This window comes from Gorilla gorilla, chromosome 1, assembly GCF_029281585.2.
Source record: "Gorilla gorilla gorilla isolate KB3781 chromosome 1, NHGRI_mGorGor1-v2.1_pri, whole genome shotgun sequence".
NCBI classification, from domain to species: Eukaryota; Metazoa; Chordata; class Mammalia; order Primates; family Hominidae; genus Gorilla; species Gorilla gorilla.
Window position 1 is genome coordinate 79,713,934 of NC_073224.2, and position 22,111 is coordinate 79,736,044.

General features: G+C 41.7%; 1 protein-coding gene across 3 annotated transcripts in view; it reads left to right on the plus strand.

Moving 5' to 3' along the window:
• Nucleotides 1-22,111, plus strand: part of ASTN1 (astrotactin 1) — a 307,688-nt gene that overhangs the window by 97,238 nt on the left and 188,339 nt on the right. For all 3 annotated transcript variants that reach the window (XM_055377935.2, XM_055377933.2, XM_004027951.5), the window contains exon 2: nt 5,997-6,184. In XM_055377935.2, coding sequence (XP_055233910.1) covers nt 5,997-6,184 — 188 coding nt within the window. The remainder of the gene's footprint in view (nt 1-5,996; nt 6,185-22,111) is intronic.

The window sequence follows — 22,111 nt, forward strand, 5'->3', positions numbered from 1 at the left end:
TTTCCTTTCCATTGTATTTCTTTCATAGAGGTTATAAGGCTGTCATAGGAGTGCATCTTATTTGTCCTCCTATCCTATCCGCTCATAGGAGTGCATCTTATTTGTCCTCCAACTGATCCAGTTCTTTCCTAACTCTGCTCTGTGAACCCCCCCTCAGAAACCATACTAGATTTGGTTTGGATAAGCGTTCTTAGACTAACAGCAACTTTGAAACTCCTAATTTCAGCAAAGTCTTTTAACAGTCAGTCATAGCCATCAGGGAGTGTCAACCTCAACCTTGAAAGACTGCAGGGTTAGTTCATCAGGTGCCCTCAACATGAGGCTAAAAATTGACTAGTTAATGCTTCCTCCTGCCTTGACCTCAGCAATCACAGCAGCCTCATTAGTACTCAGCTGGATTCAGCTTGCACTCAGCCTTGCTAGGAGTGAGAAAGGGTCCCAGAATACCAAGACTGCTCTAAGCCACTCTAAGCCATCCAGTGAATTAAAGTTCTTTGACAATTTTCCAGGTTAAAATGCATATTTGAATTCAAACTGTCAAATTCTTTGAAAGAGGGCATCATGGAGCTGGTCCTCAATGAGGTTGTATTTTGGGAGAAATCCTGATCCTGACATGATGTGTTTTCTTAGCAGCTCAGTTCAGGGACTGCCAGCATGAAGGAATGCCCAAAGAAGGAACAGGGCACTTGGATGGTATAGGGAAGTTGTAATCCCTGGAAGAGGAATTTTTGAAGCAAAGTTTCCAGTGTCCTAACCTAACCCCGCAAAAAGTGCTACAAGCTCACAATCCACAAGCTAACATTAGAACAATGACTAAGGCTAATCTAAAAGTGATTTCATCTCACTCTTCTTCCCACTGCCTTTCCCTATCCCTGATTATTCTCTGCTGTGACTTTCCCTGCCCAAGATCTCATTATTCTAATTCTGTATTGCATGCAGAAGCTCTAAATTATCTTTCTTAGAAACCATGCATCTGTACCAGCATGAATGAGAGCCTTTCTCACCAGCCTGAGGTCCAGTGGGAACATGGCCTGGCTCTGGAAGGCTCTGATCAAATCCTCCCAAGCCTGTCCACCCTATGTGCAGAGGGAAAGGAGAAGTAGAGTTTGGGTTAGACTTGGAGAAGGTTTGACATGGTTTGAGATATTAAACTTTTCTTTATAGGTGGTTATATGAGGCACACCCTTGTGGACTTAGAATCATAGAATGTCAAAGTTACAACAAAATTTTCAAGTTCATCGACACAGATCCTCCTTGTTCAGACGAGAAAACTCAAATCAAGGCAACTCATTCAAGGTTACTCATACCATACCTAGGCCTCCTCCACCTCAACTCACTATTTTAGTCATTGTAGACTGTAGGATTAGAATTATAGTAAGATCTTATTGAGTCTGGTTTCCTGCCATTCTCTTTCGGGGTCTTTGTAATCATTCTAAACTGTGGCCTAGTTCATTCCTCTGCTTTATAAAACCATAGGTGACTTTCCATTAGTTCTGGACTACTTAAATGGTCATTCACCACTTTCACAGTTGTCACCAATCTGCATTTTTTGCTGCTGTCCTGGGCTATTCTTCTCCACCTCATCCCCCCTGCAGCTTAACCAGACCTCCTGTGGTTCTGCAAACATGTGTTATCCTTCTGTTCCTTTGTACACATTGTTCTCTTCATCTGGAATGCCTTTCCAACATTTTCTCCCATTTGGTTCCTTCCCATCCATTTATGCCCTGCCAAGCTCCGCTCTGCATTCAGCACTGCTGTTACTGCTTAGAGTACTTCTTCATGATCATGTCTTAAGTTTCCTATTAGATTGAAACCTCTTTGAGAATAGGGACCATGTAACACAATTTGCTGAATGTGGCAAATATAGTGTGCTCCAAAAATATGTATTGTATAGAAGAATAACTAGCACCCTGGTTTCCATAGATTCTGGGGAGTTCCAGACATTTAGGGGGTGCTGAGGGATGTGAGGTTTGTGGAGGAGAAGAATGGACACACCAGAAATCAGGATACCTTCCCTTTCTTGATGTCTCAGTCCCACAGCGTGATGATGGCATTGGTGCTCCTGCCACCTGTGGTATCTTGAGATGACTGAGTAGGATCTCATCGAGACTTTGCTTATTCACTACACTGTGAAAAAGGTTCTATCTGAGCCTCCTCGACACCCTCAGCTGGCCTTGGGCAGGCGTAACTATCACCTCCCAAATTTGCTTTTGCGAGCCTCATGGCAGGCTTGCATTGGTAAAGCAATTTCTGAGCATTTCCTCTTCTTGAGATATTCTGCTGGGATCCAGACCAGTATGATTACATTGATGTTCCAAGCTCTGATCTCAGTCCTATCAGTTAGGAAACTCACAAGACACTTACTGTGCCCTGTGTGGTTTTTCATTGGTTGGCCCAGGCCAGATGTAGCATACATAAATAAATTCCTGGTTTAGCATTGTAGCACTTCTGTGTCAGATCTGCTAGGAAAAAGAAAAAAGCCAAGGAAGAAGCTATCATTAGGTAATTATCTTGAAACTGAAAAATGATGGGCACCCTTGGTAGGCATGGTGCCCTCTTCCTTCCATCCTTTTCCCTCTATGGTGAGTCTAGTCCAGGCAGAATCATGAACTCACTGTCTGTAGAGATGGGCATGGATAACCCACAGAGAGGTTCTGAGGGTTGGCCTGGAAGCCGAGGCCAGAGGCTGTGCTCTCAGCCCACCTCCCCATGGGAGTACTTTGTCAAACCTTCACTGTACCTGTTCTTCCATTGGTGCTACCATGCCTAGGACCCTGGAGCAGAAGACCTTCTTCCTCATGAAAAGCCTTGGACTGCTAATAGGTATGGAACTTCTTGAGCTGATGGAATGTTCTGGGATTAGACTGTGGCTGCACAACTTTGTGAATATATTAAAAACCACCAAATTATATACTTGGAAAGGGTGAATTTTATGGTATGTGAATTATATCTCAATTTTCAAAGAAATCATGGGATACGAAGACCTAGTATAAAAACTTAAAAGACTGCAGCATAAAAGCTCCTAAATGACTACATGGATTTAGCTACTCAAGTGTGCTGTCTGTCTGTGCATGCTCTGAGATTATGTTGTCTGGTGCGTGTGTTGTGGGTGGAGGGGACAAATTGTTCATCTACCTCAGCCTTTGTTCTGTGTCAGACTGGGGTGACCTTGGTCTAGGAACCTTGTCTTGCTTCCACAATGGAAACAGAGGTAATAAGCCTGACCTACTTGAGGAGGATCTCCTGGGAAATAAAAATCTGGTTTGCCAAGTTCCTTAGAGGTATGAGGTGCTAGATCCTTCGGAATAGTTACAGGAAGGGCTGAGTGGCACTCAGATGTGTATGAGATAAATCCTGCCCTCGGGTGGAATGGGTGCAGGCAGGAGGCTGGAGGTGCCCTGCTGTGGGTGATTTAATTCCGTCACCAGGTGCTCTGTTAGGAGCTATGACAGTTTGTGATTTTTATGTCCAGGGTTAGGAGACAGAGTTTGGTTTCCGCTGCAATAACAGGACAGGCACTCACGGGAGGAGAGTGTGTTTCTTGGGAGGAGCTTTTGGGGCTTTGATTTGAAGGCATGAGTAGTGGTTGGAAGGATAAGCGCCCAAGTGGGGAATGGAGTTTGTGATTGTCAGGCCTCCTCTGAAGAGCTGCGGGTAGCTGCTGCTCCAAGCATGCACCCCCACAGACATGCCCACAGGTTTCTCCCCACATGGAAATCTGGAAGCCTCCTTAGTAGAAAGAGGGACTCTTTTCCTGGAGAAGTCTGTGTCACAGCCTCGCTTAATAAATGAGGCCATGCTTATAGAAAGCCAGGACTGGGGTTCAGGGGATTGTCTGTCCTCACACCCTCTGCCCACTACAGCTTCCTAGATGCTTTGTCTGAGTTCATGGACAGCTTAGCAACCCAATGGGATGACTGAGTCCTCTAGGTGGTTAGGGAGGGGCCAAGGATGGAAGAGGGCTCTGATCCCTTTCTCTTTTAGCCCTGACCCACACTCTTAATTGTACCTTCTCCCTCATCTGTGGGATGGTAGGACAAGACAGAGAATCATATCAGTGTCTTTTGAGACAGGCTAATGACCTGTGGCTCATATAAAACCTTCTAATTGCCCTACCCTTAGCGGACCAGCTGATATTCTTCCTTTTCCTCATCCTTATTCCCCCATCAAAGCCTGAACATACTTCCGCTACTTCTCTACCTATTGAAAGGAAGTCCACTTGCCCATCAAACCCATTACCAGTATCATCATCCTCAGAGGCTACTTTCCTCCCCTCTTCTACCCTCTACCCAGACAAGATTACTCTTTTCTTCTTCTGTATTCCCAGAAAACTTTGCCACTGGTGTCACACTTGTCACATTCACTCATGGTGGGCTGCTTTGTAGAATTTGTTGAGGATCTCGTTTAGATTAGTATCTGAGTGCCTGGGACAGTGCCTGTGCATAATACATGGCCAATTCATGCCTGTTGAATAAACAAACCAATCGATAAATAAATAACATCAGTTGTGCCCTCCCACAAATACTGAAATATATTTGTAAGCTCCATAAATACTTAAAATTGTTTTCCTTTTTATGGTTGTGGTACTTGATGAGAGAATACATTCTAAGTGTGTCTTATTAAATCTCTTTTATGTCTGTGAAATTATTATTATTTTTTGGCCAAAGTTAATAAATTTTTGGAGAAGAAGCCTTGCCTTAAAAAAAAAAAAAAATGGCCAGGCCATATGGCTCAAGTCTCTAATCCCAACATTTTGGGAGGCCAGGGTGGGAGGATTGCTTAAGACCAGGAGTTCAAGACCAGCCTGGGCAACATATGGAGATCCTGTCTCTACAAAAAATAAAAAAACAAATTAGCTGAGCATGGTGTGGTGTGTCTGTGGTCCCTGCTACTTGGGAGGCTGGGGTGGGAGGACTGCTTGAGCCCAGGAGGTTGAGGCCACAATAAGCCATGATTGCACCAGTGCTCTCTAGCCTAGATGACAGAGCAAGACCCTTGCTTAAAAAAAATAAAAAAAAAAAAAGAAAAATTTTGTAAAGCAATGGTTTACTAAACATATGTTCAGCAGAATACTAGTTCCCTAGAAATTTGGGAGAGACTCAGTTAATCAGGTTTTTCTACTGTGTTATGTCTCAGAGCTTTGATATAATATTGCTTGAGAATGCAAAAGAGAGGAACATACACACGGCGTATTTTGCAGTACTACCTTAGCACCAACTACAGTGCTAGGGGCATAGTCAGTTTTGGTATTTTGCTATTAAGTCATTGATGCTAGTCTCGTGCCTCAGTCTCCATCCCTGAGAATCAAGTGAGTGTGTCTGTGATAAGGGCCTGATTCTTCACTGTCTTCTTCATGTATACCAACTCTGCTCTGCAAAACTGAAGAAAAAAAATTAAAGGGAATTATAACATTACTTTACCTGTCATAGCAAGTTAGCAAACATCTCCAGTGGACTATGCAGCAAGTGATTGTGGTTTTAGAAATAACCTACCAGCCCCAGTTGCTCTGCAGTAACCTCCCAGGACTATTCCATAAATGCCAGTTGTCTGCACAGTAATTACCAACTCTCTCCTTGGTAAATTTACTGGTATGTCTAGGAATAATTGCTGGGGAACTCATACTTTCAAATTTACAAGAGGCAAACAACCTTGTATTTACCTCGGGAGGTATCAGGTATTCAAACTGAGCTGTGTAAAAGATCATAGAAATAAGGGGAAGAACTTGAATTTTCACCTTGATATTTTTTTCAATGGGTGAGAGCCTGGTTCACTAGATTTATGGTGGAAAGACCTACCGGAGATAATTGTCTTCTTCTCAGGGTCTCTCCTCTTCCTTGTGGTTTGGAGTAGCAGTAAAATCTGACCTAACTATACATTGTTGGAAACTTCTGTTGGCTTCAGACGAAACTGGCTAATTGGTACAAGTGGCGAGGAAGAAGATGAAAAACTTGGTCCCATCCTAATTCTCACCTGTGCCTTTGGTGTTCATCTTCTAGAGATCTCAGGGAACACAGAGGATATCCCTTTGGTGCGCTGGAGGCAGCAGTGGCTGGAGAATGGCACTTTGCTTTTTCACATTCATCACCAAGATGGTGCCCCAAGCCTTCCTGGACAAGACCCCACTGAAGAACCCCAACATGAGTCGGCAGAAGAGGAGCTGAGGATCCTCCACATCTCAGTCATGGTAAGAGCAGAACAGCCTTAGCCTCTCAGGCCATAGCTTTTGTTACCTTGACATTAAGGGTCTTGGTATTATAGATATCACTCTATCAGACCTAACTCTGTAATGATCATTGATCATGTTAATAAGTAAATTTGCCATTTGTGGGAAATGCATCCACCTGTGATGTAAGTAATAATTGCAACTATTTCTAACAGTACCATTCCCCAACTGTTTTCTCTAGGAACATGCTCAGACATGAAGAAACTTTAACAAACCAGAGATAATATTAGATCAGGGCAGCAAGGCACAGTGACTCACACTTGTAATCCCAGCACTTTGGGAAACCAAGATGGACGGATCACTTGAGGCCAGGAGTTCAAGACCAGCCTAGCCAACATGGTGAAACCCCATCTCTACTAAAAATACAAAAATTAGCTGGGCACACCTGTAGTCCCAGCTACTTGGGAGGCTGAGACCTGAGAATTGCTTGAACACAGGAGGTGAAGGTTGCAGTGAGCCGAGATTGCACCTCTGCACTTCCGCCTGGGTGACAGAGTGAGCCTCTGTCTCAAACAACAACAAAATTAGATGAGGCTAATAGATTGTCATAGATGGGAATTATCCAATTAGTGTATTGGAGAATCTTAAAGTTGTTGCTCCACAAATGTTTGTTAAATGACTGACTCTCCAAGCTGTTTGCCACTACCAAGTTCTCTTTTCTCTTCTCCCAGCCAGGAGGAAGCCAGTAAACTGGCTTTCTCACCTCTTACAATAGAGGGCATGTGGGTAGACACTTGCACCTCTCTCTAGCTCAACTCAGATCCTTTACTATTAACATTCCTTCTCCTACTTAGAAATTTGAAGCCTCAAAAAAAGTTGGAAGGTTCTTTCTAACATTGTAGGAACTTGTATTCTAGAATCTCACTGGAAAGTAAGTGCTATGATGGCAGGCCAGGGTTTTTGTTTAGTGTTGTTTTTTTTACTGATGTGTCCCCAGTGCCTAGAACAATGCATTCACATAGTTGATACTTAATTAATATTTGTGGAATAAGTGAATGAATTTCCCAGTGAAGAGATGAATAAAACCAGTCACACTTGGTATTTTATGTATTGATATTGTACTTGTAAACAAATACATTGTCTGCTCTTAGGGTAGCCTAATAGCAGGTTGAGACTTGACTGATTATTTATAAGCCATGTATATGGGAGGGTGTAGATTATTTCACTGTTAGGAAACTCAACTCAGAAGCAACTTGAGTCTTAGTTCAAACCTTATTTCATCTGTTGCTCTAGTACCATCACTACATGCTATTTAGTTTTGTGTATCAGACTGAGGGAAACTGAGTGCATTTTAGACATAGAAGAATGCCTATTATCCAAAGATGGAAAATCTCTCTATAAAATCTCTGATAAAATCTCAAAATGTAAGCCTTCTATTTCTTCCTCAACCCGTGTCGCCGTAAGTAAACTGGCTTGATAGGTTACCTGCATGTACACGAGGCACTTTGTTTAAATTATATGGTGGAGAAAAGAGTTCCTGAATTGCAAATGTTAAGCCTTAATATCCACATAAGGTCAGATGTCAGGCAGGTAAATGAGGTTGCTAATACTTACATTTACAAATTAATCAAGGTTTATAGCATGGGAGTTCCAGTACTTGCATCTTCTTATTAAAGAACAGTGTTTTTCCTCTCTGAGAAGGTTGTCTTCTTTATTGTAGCTTGTAGTGTCCAGAGAGTGGTAGGATTCAGGCAGGTCAGCTGAATTAGCCCTGGCATTGACTGGAGTGACAAATTTAGAGGCCAGATTGTCTTCAAATTTATAATATGGTCTGACTAAAAAGAAGGGCACAATGGTGGATTTCTCGCCAGCCATCCACATCCTGCCATCAGTGTGGGATGCAATGGTGGTCATGGGTGGTTTTGTTTTGTTTTGGCCTGAGACCATTTCAAAGAACCAGTCTTTGTCACACTGATGAAATGTTTAAGGTAAAGAAAGGTGTATAGAGATTTCCAAAAATAAATATTGTGATTATATTTTAAAGAAGGACCCTAAATAGAAGAAGTTGAGACAAACAATATGTCAGAAGGGGAGTCTAGGGAGGGCTGGGGGCATAGTGTGAGAATCTGAAGAAAGATAAACAGCCTGAAGCTTGTACTTGTTGCCACATTGTATCTTCAGTGTAGGAAGCACCCTACCATCTATCCCTGGAATTAGGTGCTCAGTAAGTTTTCTAGAGAAGTGTGTGTGTATGTGTGTGTGTGTGTTTGTTTGTGTATGTTTGTGGGGGTGGGTATACTGCTGGGGGGATGGGAGCACCAAAATCTTACAAATCACCACTAAAGAACTTACTCATGTAACCAAACACCATCTGTTCCCCAAAAACCAATGGAAATAAAAAATTTAAAAAATATATATGCTGATCAAAAATGCCAAAGACTTTAGGAAATAGGCTGTGCCCTTAAAATAGAACAACCCATATGAAAAACCCTACATTATAGTGTTTTTTCAAATTAGATCCCCCGAGCAAGAATTAGTGGACAGTGGACACTGAAATGGAGAAAGAACAAGAGTCAACTTTACACTTATCTCTGAGACCTCTCTTTCATATGCTACTTGTCACCAATGGCAGACCACTATGACATTTTATTTTTCAAATAAAATGGAAGAGATTATTCCTTCAGCTTAATTTTAATTTATTCTCTTTTATTTTTAACCAGGCTAAAGAGACAGAGGACAAAAGGGCATAGGCAAATGTAAGGGTGCAAAAGACTTGTGTTGTCTTTGGGTTGGCCTCTTGTATGTGGACAGGCCAACATCTCCATAAAAAAATCAGGAAGGCCTTTGACTTCCACAGAACAGGAATCTCAGGATGAAGTGGAGATATAAATATTTCCTCCCTACCCGCTCCTTTCCCTGTCAAAGATGGTTTGGTTAGTGGAGCCTACTGCAGCCCACCTAGCCGTCTCATTGTCCTCAATTCCCATTCCATACACACACCCCACACACTGCCTTTCTCATCCTTAGGATTCTATTCTAGAAACAATTTCAAAGTCTGAAGTTGTGTATCTGCCCTCAGCTTAGAAATAAAGCCTGAGGGTATCCTGTTTGAAGATGTTGTTCCTAGAATCTCTGATGGCTTCCTCCTAAGAGACTCAAGTGGTGGTAGACTTTATTTGACACACTTTATACCATACCCTTTGGAGGAAAGGTAGGCAGCTATTTGAGGCATCTGGATGACAGCATTATAAAAGCCAGAAGATAGCAAAATTCTTTGATTTGTAACAATATTGAGCAGTGAAATGCACTTAAATTAAATCTTATTACCAAAACCCCTTTAGTTATGAAATAACAATAGCAAGACTATTTTTCATTAACTCTAATGATCAATATTGATACAGTTTTCAAATTAGATCAAAATAGCATAATTGGAAAAAGAGAAAAGATAAAGCGATTATCGAAACATGAATACATCCAACCTCTTCTGTTAAGAAAATGTATAATTAAAAGCTTAACTAATAATCCTAAATATTCCCAATATGTGCAAGAGGGAATTAATGGTTTTATGAAAACCTTAAAGTTTACATTTCTCTCACTTTGTATGTATACTTTTTTATCCATATTTCCTCAATGCAGAGACAACTGTTTATTTCTATATTTTGCATATATTATGTTTTATTTTAACACAAAATATAAGAAATGACAGAATGAGAAGTAAAAGAAACCTTTTTGGACCCTTATGGCATTGTATGAATGAGAATTTGCAAGTTCTCTTTTATACCATGCCCAGTAAAAATCGACCACCAGCAAAATTGTGGGCTTGCAGAAAGCCAATTCCCCAGCTGGGAGCTCGGCAATTTAAAACTTTGAAAAACCTTTTGCTTTTCTTATTTTTCAATCACATCCTAAAATTTTTGAATTATTTTTTCCAGAGAGGTACCATTTCTTCCTTGCATAGAATAATTGGATTTCCCTTCTGAAATCTTACATTATTGCTTTGAGGGTCAAATGATGTATTTTAACCTCCTTGCATGATTCAAACTTGGCTGAAGAGATTTATTTCAAATTTTGCAAGATAGTTGACATTCAGAACTATGAAAGTACACAAAGATACTCTTTTGCAAACTCTTGAACAAATGAAAGCAGAATCAGCAAATGAAAACTGAGTGTGAGTTTAAACCAAAAGTCAAGCAATTCGTCAGTTAAAAGGCAAATGGTTTACTCCATAGAAGACCAGGTTTCAATATGACTTCATGTCAGATATTCAGACTCTGTGTGGATTTAAATTTTCTTATTGTACTTGTGCTAATTTATCATACAGTGTACATTTTTCTTCTTAAAGTATGCAAACGAGTTTAATGGTGGACAGTAGAATTTAAATGTATTGTCTATATATTTCATCTCTTTAATTAAAGATGGCAGTGTTAATAGATTTCCTATATGCATATGGGTTGGTTAAGTACATTTTTCGCAGCAAGTAGCCTTTCTAAAATTCTTTGGAGATATATATATATATATATATATATATATATATATATATATATATATAAAATTTTTCTGTATTGATAACTCCCACTGGTAGAGAATATCTTTTGTGGTTCAGCCTTCTTAGGCACTGTTGTGGGGAAAAAAATCTTAGTAGCCCCAGCTGTTTGTGGCTCCTTGGCCAGTATCTGGAGGCCCCCATGGCCTTCTACTGCTGGCTGCCATCAGAGGCCTTAGCCTGCCCCCAGGCTCCCTGTTTCTGGGATCTCCAGGTGAACCCAAGGTACAGAGTTCACTCCTGGGAGAAACAATGTTGGGAACAAGATTTGGAGACAAAAGAGGCAGGTGCCATTATACAGTCCCAGAGTCCAGCAAATAAAATGGGCACTGTGGGAAAGTTCCACTGTGGAAAAGTAGTATTTGGGGCTGAGTCAGTACAGAACCCACAGAAGACACCTATGGGGGCCTCCAGGATCATGTTTCCAGTGCTGCATAACAACTTTCTACCAAAGCCTCATCCTTGCCCTTACTGTTACATTCAAGTTCAGTCCAGTCGCCTGAGCATCGCATGTGAGTTTGCTTGAAGCTGTGCCTCATTTCATTCCTAGAGCACAGCCGCTTCCAATGTAGAGAGGAGCAGTTCCAAGTGTGGCAGTCACTGTGTGTCATCAACACTATTAGGTTCTTATTAAGTGTCTGTGGGCACAGGAGAGAGGGCTAGATGTCTTTTTTGTCAGCGCCTTTTGCCTTCAGCAGATCTGTTACAAAAACTCATTAACAAATTCATTAATCAAGGTCACTTTTGCATCTTTATGGTCAATTTGTAGTATTTTTTTCATTCAACTTAGGATGCTCTAATTTATCAGGACCAGTCCTTCTCGTCTTTAAGCAACAAATGGAGACATTTAGGCATATTGTATGTTACCAGAAACGACAGAGATAGAGTAATAAGTCGGAAAGTACAAAAAGACAAGTCTTGATTCAGTTCAAAGAAGACTTCTCTTGCAATTCACGCCATCCTTCATGGGGCTGAACTGACTTACTGGTCATACTGCTCACATGCCAGGGCCATTACGTGTATTTTACCTTCCATTAGGAAAGCTGTGGGCAGTTCCTAAGATAATCAGTAAGATCTCTTGAAACAAAACCTCTTTGCTCTTTGTTTCTTTCTGAAACGCTGACGTGCAAAAGCCTGGAGATGTCAGGGTCCATTTAGGGACTATGTCAAGTGCCAACTAAGGTTTGGCTTACAAACCTCCCTCACCTGGCACCGTGGAATGCCCTGCATCTCTTGTCAAGATGCGTCGGGCATAGGTATACATGAATTCATTCACCATTTGGGTTGCTCATCTATTCTGTTCTTGTTTGGTGCCCTTTCATATTCTAGTAAAGTGAGAGCTGAGATGTAGCAGAAAGACACGCTGGATTTACAGTTGGAAGAGTGGACTTCATATGCTGGCTTTACCACTTTAGGTAATTTGCTGCGCTTTTTGGAAGCTTCATTATCTCACCTATAAAATGAATGCACTGGTCAGGCTTTTTAGTTTTAGAGAATGAAGATCCACTGAGGCCTTCTCTGTAATAGAGTTGTACTGCAGAAATTTATATAGAGATAAAAGAGACAACACTCTCCTGATTTTAAAAAGTATATTCAAAGGGCAGATTTTCACGAAGGCTGGAACTGGGAAGTTGTTGAGGATCTGAGTGATTTTATCAGCCCTCAGCCTCCATAGCTTGTGGTTTGGCTCTTTCACATCTGTTTCTATTGCTCCTCTTGCTATGAATTAGCTTCTTTGTCTAGTCTATTCTATAAATCTTTCTCAATTGCAAAGCTTTTATGTGTTTGACACTCCATTTACTCATCAAGTCACCTCACTCATGACCTGTCCTGACTTTTTCACAGCTTCACAGTGTTTCCAGCTTTGTTCCCACTGCTGTTAAATGTCCTGCCTTCCTCCCTTATTCTAACTCCTTAGTGAAAGAAGCAGATGTATCTAATTTGTTACCATAGCCCCTGTTTGTTCAAAGCTTTCATATCAGGTTATCCCACAGGAGAATGTGATCCTAGCCTTCCCCTGGTGGTTTTAGTGGGGAGGTGGGCTTATGTGGTACACTCCTGCTCCACGCATAGGTCAGAGCCGTTTCCTTTAGCAGAGGCTGAAAAACTGATTCCATGATTTCTTGTTTTCAGTACAACAAGCAGACTAAGACCTAACTTATAGAGATGTTAGGAGATGTTAGGAGAATCAAATATAACATAGACACCATCATCATTGTCATCATCATCATCAAAATCGTGTTTTGCACTTGCTATATGCTAGACATTGTTTCAAGTGCTTTCAATATATTTTAACTTATTTTTTATTCTTACCACACCATAAAGTAGGGTTTGTTATTACTCATTTTGCAAACAAGGGCACTGAGAGCATAACAGGCTATGTGATTTATCTAAAAGTAAACAACTATTAGTTTGCAGGACTATGAATTGAATCAAGGCAGTCCACAGAGTCCAGATACTATACTTTGAGAAGCACTCCTCTCCTGACCCATAGTGAGCACACAATATATATTTAGTATGTGTCATTTCACCAACTTTTGATGTTTTGTTGACTTTTGACTGCTGAGTTCATCTGACACTTTACTCCATTTTTACTTTGACACTAATAACGCTACAAGCACTAGGACCAACAACCATGATGGAACACAAATTTTCTTTCCGTGGCTACACCAGGCAGCTAACCCCAGAAGCTCAGACTCTGTTCAGCTTGGCTAATCCCACCTGCTAACCTTGGCTTCAGTCACACCACCTCACAGCTGGTGGTGGGTTTATTGGCAGGGAAGGGAAAAGGGTAGTTGGGGAATTCTAACTCTAAAATTGTGAAAGTCATGTAACAATGAACTTAGCTTCTTCATATACAAACTTTTGCATTTTTGCGGGAAATTTTTAGAAACTAGAAAAGTATTTTCAAAGCATTATTGACATATTGATTTTTTAAAATCATTGACTCATTCCTTCATTTAGATATTGATTATTTAACACTGTTTTCAGGCTTCAGATTTTTTTAGCTACTAAGTAGATAGGAAATGAATAAGACAAAGTTCTGCTTTCAGGGAGCATTTAATCACATTATTAATGCTTACTACTTGAAGAGGGCCCTTGGCAGAACTGAGGGACAAGTAGAGTTTCCGTCATCTTTTCTACTCCTTTTCAGACTTTACATCTTCTTTGCAAATCTGTTTTTCTCTTTCCTGAAGTTCACAGAGGCCTTATGCTACCCTCATCTCTGCAGACAGCAAGAAAAATAGCTAAGAGGCCAAATTTTCAAAAGGATGCTGATGTCTTTTAACAAGTTGATGTAATATTCTGTTCAGCAATCTAGTTCACTTGATATAGAAGCTAGCAATTTACTTTCAACTACTCAGTTTCAGAAATCCCTGAAGATCCTTTTGAAAGCAGGAGTCATAATTTCCATGAGGTTTCAATCAATATTAGAAACTGGTAATATTCATAGTAATAAAGCTATTGCTCACTAAGCCCTCATTGTGTCTCCAGCACTGTATGGGATCATTTGCATACATACTATCAATCAATTTCCATAGCAACCTTGTGAAATAGCTATCATTTCTTCCATCTTTCAGATGTGAACACTGAGACTGAGAGAAAGTAAATTATAGGCCCAAAGTCACATAGGCTGTAAGAAGGGAAGCCAGGATTTAAGGCAAGTGTATCTGACTCCAAACTTGACTCTGCTACACAATTCTGCTACTTGGTGGTATTAGGGTTGGACAGTTTCTCCAATTTTCCAGGTTATGGAATAATTTTATTTCTTTTAGCTAGCACAGTAGAAACCCTTTATTTGAAGATTAGGAAGGAACATAGAGAATTGTACAAGATGCTGTCATGGTGAGGTCTATGAGCTGCTTCAAAAGGTAAAGGAAGAGCTGGATCAGGCAAGAAGACCAAATATTGCAAAGAAGCCTGAGATTGCTTCTGAGAAGATGCTGGTCATTGAGAACCAACCAAGACTATAGTTTTATGGTATTGAATTTTAGTGAGGCAGTTTACAGCAAGGGCTTTGCTCTCAGAGAGACCAATTTAAATCTTAGTTCTGCCATTTACTCGATCTTTTTATTGACCTTGGACAAATTGCTTAATCACTCTAAACTCACTTTCCCTATCCATAAAATGGGAATAATAAATCCTACTTTATAGGGCTGTTTTAATTATTAAATGAGATGATTCTTATAAACCACTTCCCGTAGTGCCTGGCCTATAGGGAAGTACCCATTAAATATTAGCTCAGTAAACTCTTGGGGGGCCATGCAAGCTGCCTGTAACAATCTTGCATACAATGTGTGACCCAGGGGCCACCAGCTTAGGGAGTCAGAAAGGCATCTGTGATCATGGCAACCTCTCAGAGGAGTCCTAGAGGATTGTGCTTAGGGAAAAGACCGAGGCAATTAGGGATATCAGGACAATAGAATAGGGCCATTACAAAGCTGGGATGCAGTCATGTCCATTCAGGGAATTGTTATGTCACTTCTGTTTCATTGTTTACAGGGTTTCCCACCAGGTATCTTATGATTTAGGATGATAATTGAGGTCTGATCTCATGATTGACATCTGATACCTACCAGGTATCTTATGATTTAGGGTGATAATTTCAGCTCCAACTTCTCTGGAAGAACTTCATTTATTAATTTATTTTTTAATCAAACCACGTGATGTCATTTAGGGAATTCCATCACTGCTCAGGTATCCACACATACAAGATTGTTATTACTCTCATTCACAATGGGAAAAAGAAGACTTAGAGTGGTGGGTGATGCTCATGGCCAGCACTGATGTAAGAACTCAGAGATTCTGAGTCCTGATGCCATTACCTTTTCTCCAGATCACACTATCTTTCCCCCACCCTCTGCCCATCTCTAAAGTTTGGGATCTGTCTCACAGACCCGAGGTCACCTTTAAATCTGATCACAAACTCATACCCATGGGCCTTGGCTGGAGACAAATTAGATTTAGGTAGAGTAAATGTAGCCAGCCATGTGTCCATGGAGAAAACCCTAATATGGACAATGGCAGAAATTATCTAGGCCAGGAGTCTATAAAGGACCAGATGTTAAACATTTTTAGCTTTATAGGCTATCCAAGCTCTTTTTCAACTATTCATCTCTTGCCAATGTAGTGCCCAAGTAACCATGCACAGTATATAACTGAATGCATGTGGCTGTGTTTCAATAAACTTTATTTACAAAAACAGGCAGTGGGCCACATTTGGCCTGGAGGCCATAGGTTTGCTGACCTCAATCTAGTACATTCTCCTCATTTTGTCTGCAGAACCCACATAAAGACTACAACCTAACAACTGAGTGGAAGCTTTAGGGTTCTATTTGCAGTGTGAAAGACAATAATTTGCTAGTTTTAGTCAGACCCCCACAGATTGATTATAATTGTCATTTAAGGCACTGACAAAAATTGTTCTTGCTAGAAATTCAAGACATGTGGTATTCACAAATTCAGGTGAAATGCAAGCACATTAGCTTCTCCTGAGAGACACTGATGAGTTTAGCAAAGACAGATGTTAATGAAAACAAAACTATGCTTCGACTTGACAAGAAAAGTATAAACAGGATACTTATTAGCAAATATGCTGTTTTTTTTCCCTGTGAGTCTGATGGCTCCTGCTTGGTTTCAACTTTGAGTACACAGTAGAAATGTGTGACATGCCTGGATATGCTAAAATACCCCCTTGTAGCAAAATACTTCATATAAATATGTAAGAATAGAAGCAGGATTATGCTTCCAGACATTGATGTCATAATAAAGTTGGTTTGTGTGAGGACTGTTACGTATCTTTAAGAGTTTGTGGTAGCTCTTGGTCTTGCTGATAAAGTTTAGGGTGAACAAAGCATTTTTAGCCTTGCCTTATAAAATTAGCTGTGACACATTTAAGTATCTGCTAAAGTTTGTTAAATGGCTTACCTATGTGAGAGGCAGATGTCAGTAGCCTTCCCCAAGATTGCAAGGGGTCTCTCTCTATAATAAATCTAGGAAAGTCAGGTGCCTCTTGCTGCTGCCTTGCTATTTATGATTTCTCTCCTGATGATACCTCTATCACTGCTGCTGATGTCTCTGAATAGCAAAGGATGAGTCAAGTAGCCTTCTAACTTGGGATGAATCAGATGTCAGTTTATTAATATGTTGTACTATGGCTGACAGTAGTGGGTGCTTCACAGAATCGTATCTGGGGCCTGCTGGGCTTTGGCTCCCAATTCTGACATTTGGGATTTGTATAACTGCTTAAGGTGGCCTGAGAAGTGAGTTCTGCTACCCTAATACCATAAAGAAGACAGGGCTATATGAGAGATCCATATGGGATATCAATCATCAGATGCTTATGAAAGGATTCAACCTTCATTTCCTCCATGTCTGTATCTTGTCTGAGGAAGAAGTGGGAAGGATTCGGGACTTAGATATATAGGCCCTTGGGATTTGTAAGAGTGAACATGTCATGATTTGGCATTTGTGGGTTTCAGATACATTCTTACGTGAGGTAAACTATCACACAGAACCAACTTAGAAGAGCTCTGTGCCCCAACTATGATGTTAAAGCATCCATCTTTCATTCTCTTTTTATTTCGTAAGTGTCATGGAATGTATACATCCCAGTCATTATCCCTGGGCTTTCAGCTGGCTGTGTCCATCCCCAGCCCCTCTTTCCTCAATGCTCCATGGCTCAGAGTGAACAGCCTCGGCCTCTGAGGCCCCCAGTCTTTCCACGGCAGGACCGCCCTCCTTGGACTCCACCTTGGGTTCAGATAAGGCAACACCAACAGGTTCCAGCCAGGGCTCTGCTTGTAGCTTTCAAAGCAGAGTGACGTGGGCCCAGCTATCCTCACACAGACTGCATTACATCTTCTTCTTCTCACTTGTGACGAAAGCTTGCTGATGAGGCAAGCAGCCTAATGTTGGGATAAGACTACTGGATTTGAAGTCAGGAAGCTTTGATTGTGGACCTTTTTCTCTCAAAAACATGTGAAACTTCAGGCAAGCTCCTTGACCTTCCTGAGCCTCAGTTTGCTCATCTACATAGGAGAGGCTGGAATGAGATAAGTGTTCTCAAAACTTTGGCATTCATGTTTTATTGGCATATTTTTATGCAACCTCTGTTAGTATTATCTGAATATTTTTATTTAAATTGACTTGCTTTTTCAATTTAAACTTATCTGAGAGAAATATGTCAATAAAATCAGGGGTTTGATGTTATAGTTGATTATTTCAATACAGATTAGGCAAATAGTATTTTATACAAATAAATGATAACATAAACATGTCCCACCCCTTTAACAGCAATTGGCACACCCATACCAGGAGCACATAGGTGGGCTATGTCCTGTGCCTTGGGGGTCCTGGGCTAGCTGAACTTGTAAGTTGCCTTCAGCTCCCACATTCTAGGAATGTGAAAGTGAAGGACATATGGGACACTAGCAATCCCTGGTTGACACAGAAAGAAATGCATGAAAAAACTTTCTTCCATTCCCTGCAGCAACTCTGCTTTTCTTTTTTCCATTTACGAGTATGAGGTGATGGTCTATGGGCAATATGCTGGGCTTGGCAGGCTTGTATACAGGTTGAGTTGAAAGGAAGAAGTTCCATCCTGGGAGGGAGCTATCACATCCCCTTGTGAATCTTTGGCTGCTCTGTTGGAGGGAGCCTGGTGACTTTGAACCCTTCACATGGCCCAGTGGGGGCTCTCTGCAGGTGCCTTTGGTCTGTGAATTGCTGGTTCAGAGCCATTGCCTTCAGCTGGCTCTGCTCCTGTGTGTCTCCAGCGAGTCTCTCTAGACATACTGTTAGCCTCTGCTAGCATGAAGTACTCTAGGAGCCTCCTGGGTTTGATTTAGGATGGAGTGGCTCCCCCACATTAGGGAGCAAGCCATGGGAAGAGCCTTCAGCCTCCAGCTTTGGGGGATTTGGGAAGGGGAAATCTCCCAGAATTGCCTCTGGAGGCCTTTGAATACTCCTGGAAGGAAACATTTATCCTCCTCCCTAAAATGACTCAGGTAAGGCCGGAGGCAGAGTGATTCTTGGCAGGTCCAGCCCAGCCAGCCTTTATATAATATAATTCTTTCTTATGGAAGTGATTGTTTCAGTTGCCCCATTCCCAGGATAACAGTTATGCCTTAAGGGGGAAAAAGTATTTACTTTAGAAGGGAACTTTCTGGTAGGATGGTGGACTCTGCCTTGCTGACTAACAATGCTGGGACCTGCAGGGCATCTCCCAGACTCCCCTTTTGGGCCGGGCTCACTGGTTCTCAGGAGAGTCCCTGCATCAGGGGAAGATAAGGACAAGTCAGTCCCATGTTGGCATTAGGAGTGAGAGGCTCGTCTGAGGTACTGGAGATTCAGCGCCTTTTCCTCTTTCTTGCTTTCCTCTTCTACATCCTGAGCCCCTCTGGCGGCCGCCCTTTGAGAGTTCCTTTGCCTCTTTGATCAGGCTTGATTCTGAAGTTCGTTTTCACCTGATTTCATCTAATGAAAAAAGTTAAGAGTGGGAAGTGGGCCATGTAGGTATTCCTGTATGATACTGTAAGTGCATTCAAACGCCTGTATTTTGCATCCAGAAATTTTCATCGGCGTCTGTGTTAGATGCTGCCTTACCTAGCTGATCGTTCCAGGTCACTAGGGTTGAAGAGAAGGAACAAAGGAAAATTACTTCACTTGAAGATCTTCTAAACAAGTAGTGCATTTTCATTATTTAGGGACAGATGGATTTCAGTCTTCCCATTCATTCTTATTACCCATGTTTCCACTTTCTGTACCTGCAGACTCACTGTCCTTATGCTCAGCATGGCCATGGGATCCTCTTCTTGTGCCTTCCTTTTCACCATGCTCTGCTCATTTTATTTTGTAAACATCTCTAGAATCCCTCTCTTCTTTCCCTCTCTGCTACCACTATGAGTGCAGACCCCCCTCACCTCTCACTGGACTGATACGGTGGTTTCCATCCTCTTCACTCTTGTCTTCTGACTTGTTTCCCTTAAAAAAATTCCCTTCAACCACCATCAGGCTGAATCTAATAAAATGCAGCTTGAACTATGTCCTCTCCCTAGTGGAAAACCTTGAGTAGGTTCCTCCATTCAGAAGGCTAACTTCCAGGGTGTTAAACCTTTCATGCCTGACCTCATCTCCTCCACTCCTTGCCTTCCCCTCTGTGAGCTACCCTGACCATCAGTCATATTTTCTGGACCTCCCTGTCATATTTTGTGGACCTCCCTTGCTATTTAATACTTCTGTGATTTCACTCATGCTGGCCTTTTGGCTGAAAATGTCTTTCCTCTCCTCTGAGTGAGGCCACCCCTTTCTACTCTTTTTAAAATTCAGTTTCGCCCCATGACTCCCTCTAGGAAAGTGTTTCTGACCCCCCTTTTCTCTCTGGGCTGGGTGAAGAAGTTTCGTGCAATTCCTGGTGCATATTTCTGCATCATCCTTACCTGTGCATAAGCCTATCTCCCCTGAGTGTAAGCTCCTTGCTGGGAGGGATTATGCTTCTCCGGATCCTAGCCAAGGGCCTGGCCTTTTGCTAAAAGGCTGAAAGGGACTTTGGGAATGGACAGACAACCTTGCAACGAAGGCTGAGCAAGTCTGATAATATGGAGAGCTGAGGCTCAAAGAGGTTAAATGGCTGAATGGCTGGTCAGTGGCACTGTTGGGATGGGGAGCAGGTGATCAGTCAGCGCACTTTCCCCTCTGTCCTGTAAGATCTTAAGCAAAATGTTCTCTTCAGGCCTCGTCTCTGGTCCTGTGGCTCCCTTTTCTCCACTGAACCCTCACATCTCTTCCTCCCTTCACATATTCATGGAACAGGAACCTTAGGGGAAGGCTGTCACACACACCAGAAGTGGCTAGATCATGAGGCCATCTCACTCTCCCTCTGCATGTGTGTGCATGTATACATATAATTTTTTAAGTTGATACTGAGCAAAATTACTATAAAAGGTTTTCAGAGTGGGAACTTTAGTTTTGAGTGTCACGAGGCATGGTATAAAGGGTGGGATGGGACCACATGGTGTTCTGTAATGAAGAGGGCCCCTCCCAGAGCCCGAATGTCCAGGAAGCCCCTGACTCAGCCTTCTGGGCAAAGCCAACAGCTCCTCATTTTCCTGTCCTCAGTGGCTGCTTTCACACTTCTACTACAGTGTCACGATGGCTGGTCTGTCTGCATCATTTGTAAGATGTGCCAAGTGCATTTGATACTAATAATAGGTAAAGTGCTGAAAATTGTGACTGGTTTTCTGTTCTCCATTAGAGTGGAGTCAAAGTTATAAATGACCTATAATAAGGTCATTCTCACTCAACTTACATTGTGTTATACTTTGCTGACTGAGAGAGAGAAAAAATTGGAGTTACAGCTGGTGCCAGGGGAGCACTCAGCCTTCAGTGTGCCAATGGGGTCTACCCGGTTTGTAGCCTGTATCTCTCATGGTGTGGTGGCAGAAAAAACTATGGAAAAGTGTTGGTCCTGACAGTGTTTGGTTCTCCTGTTAAGCCAGATTTAATTTCCCCAATTATAGAATGAAGTTAAGAAGAACTTCTCCATCCTACCTGCAGTCACTCTGCAGAAACAGAAATATAAACGCAAAATTAGCACTTTCGTTTCTAAGAGAAGGTACTTTTATTTTTACCCCATTCACTTTGTAAAGCATGTAGTACAGCTACATGTATGTAGATATAATTAGATTCTAAATAGACATTTTTAATGTGATTACAAGTTTTGACTTCTCTGGTGATACTCTATTCCTGCAGACCTCTAAGGGGTGGAGCAGGAACAGTTAGATTAACGTTCAGGTTAGTTTATTTTACTAGAAAAAATATCTGTCACTGTAAGTGAGCCTTCAGCTGTCTCACAAATGCTGGCTAAAGACACCAAAAGGTAGGAGCTAGAGTGAGGTTGGGTGAAGAGAAGTCCTCACACGCTCTAAAAACATAGCCGTATCCTCTGGGTGACGTATCATGCACCTTGCATTTGAGCATCCTCATGGGAAATGAGACCACCACCTGACTATAGTTCACTTTCTCCTGGGAGGACTCCATGACCAAGGGAGTGCCCCTCAGAGCTATCTAGAAGCCAGCAGAAAAGAAGGAAGAGGGATTTTCAGATGGAGGTCTTCAGTCCAAACTGACCAATAGTGTGAACGTAATGCTGTTTGTGTTTTGTCAACCTCAGCAAGCCAGCTGAATGTGCCTCCCTGGAGTTAATCAAGCCATGTAGCATTCACTGAGTGTCAGCCCCGTGCTGGACATTCTGCTAAGGCTGGGGCTGTGGAAGGAATTTAGAATGTGGTCTCTGCCTGCAAGTCCAGTCAGAGCCACAATATGGGGAGCAACAGAATTAGGGATTAAGGATTAATTGAGAAATGTCCACACATGCATTAGGAATTGGAATAGAACGATATGTC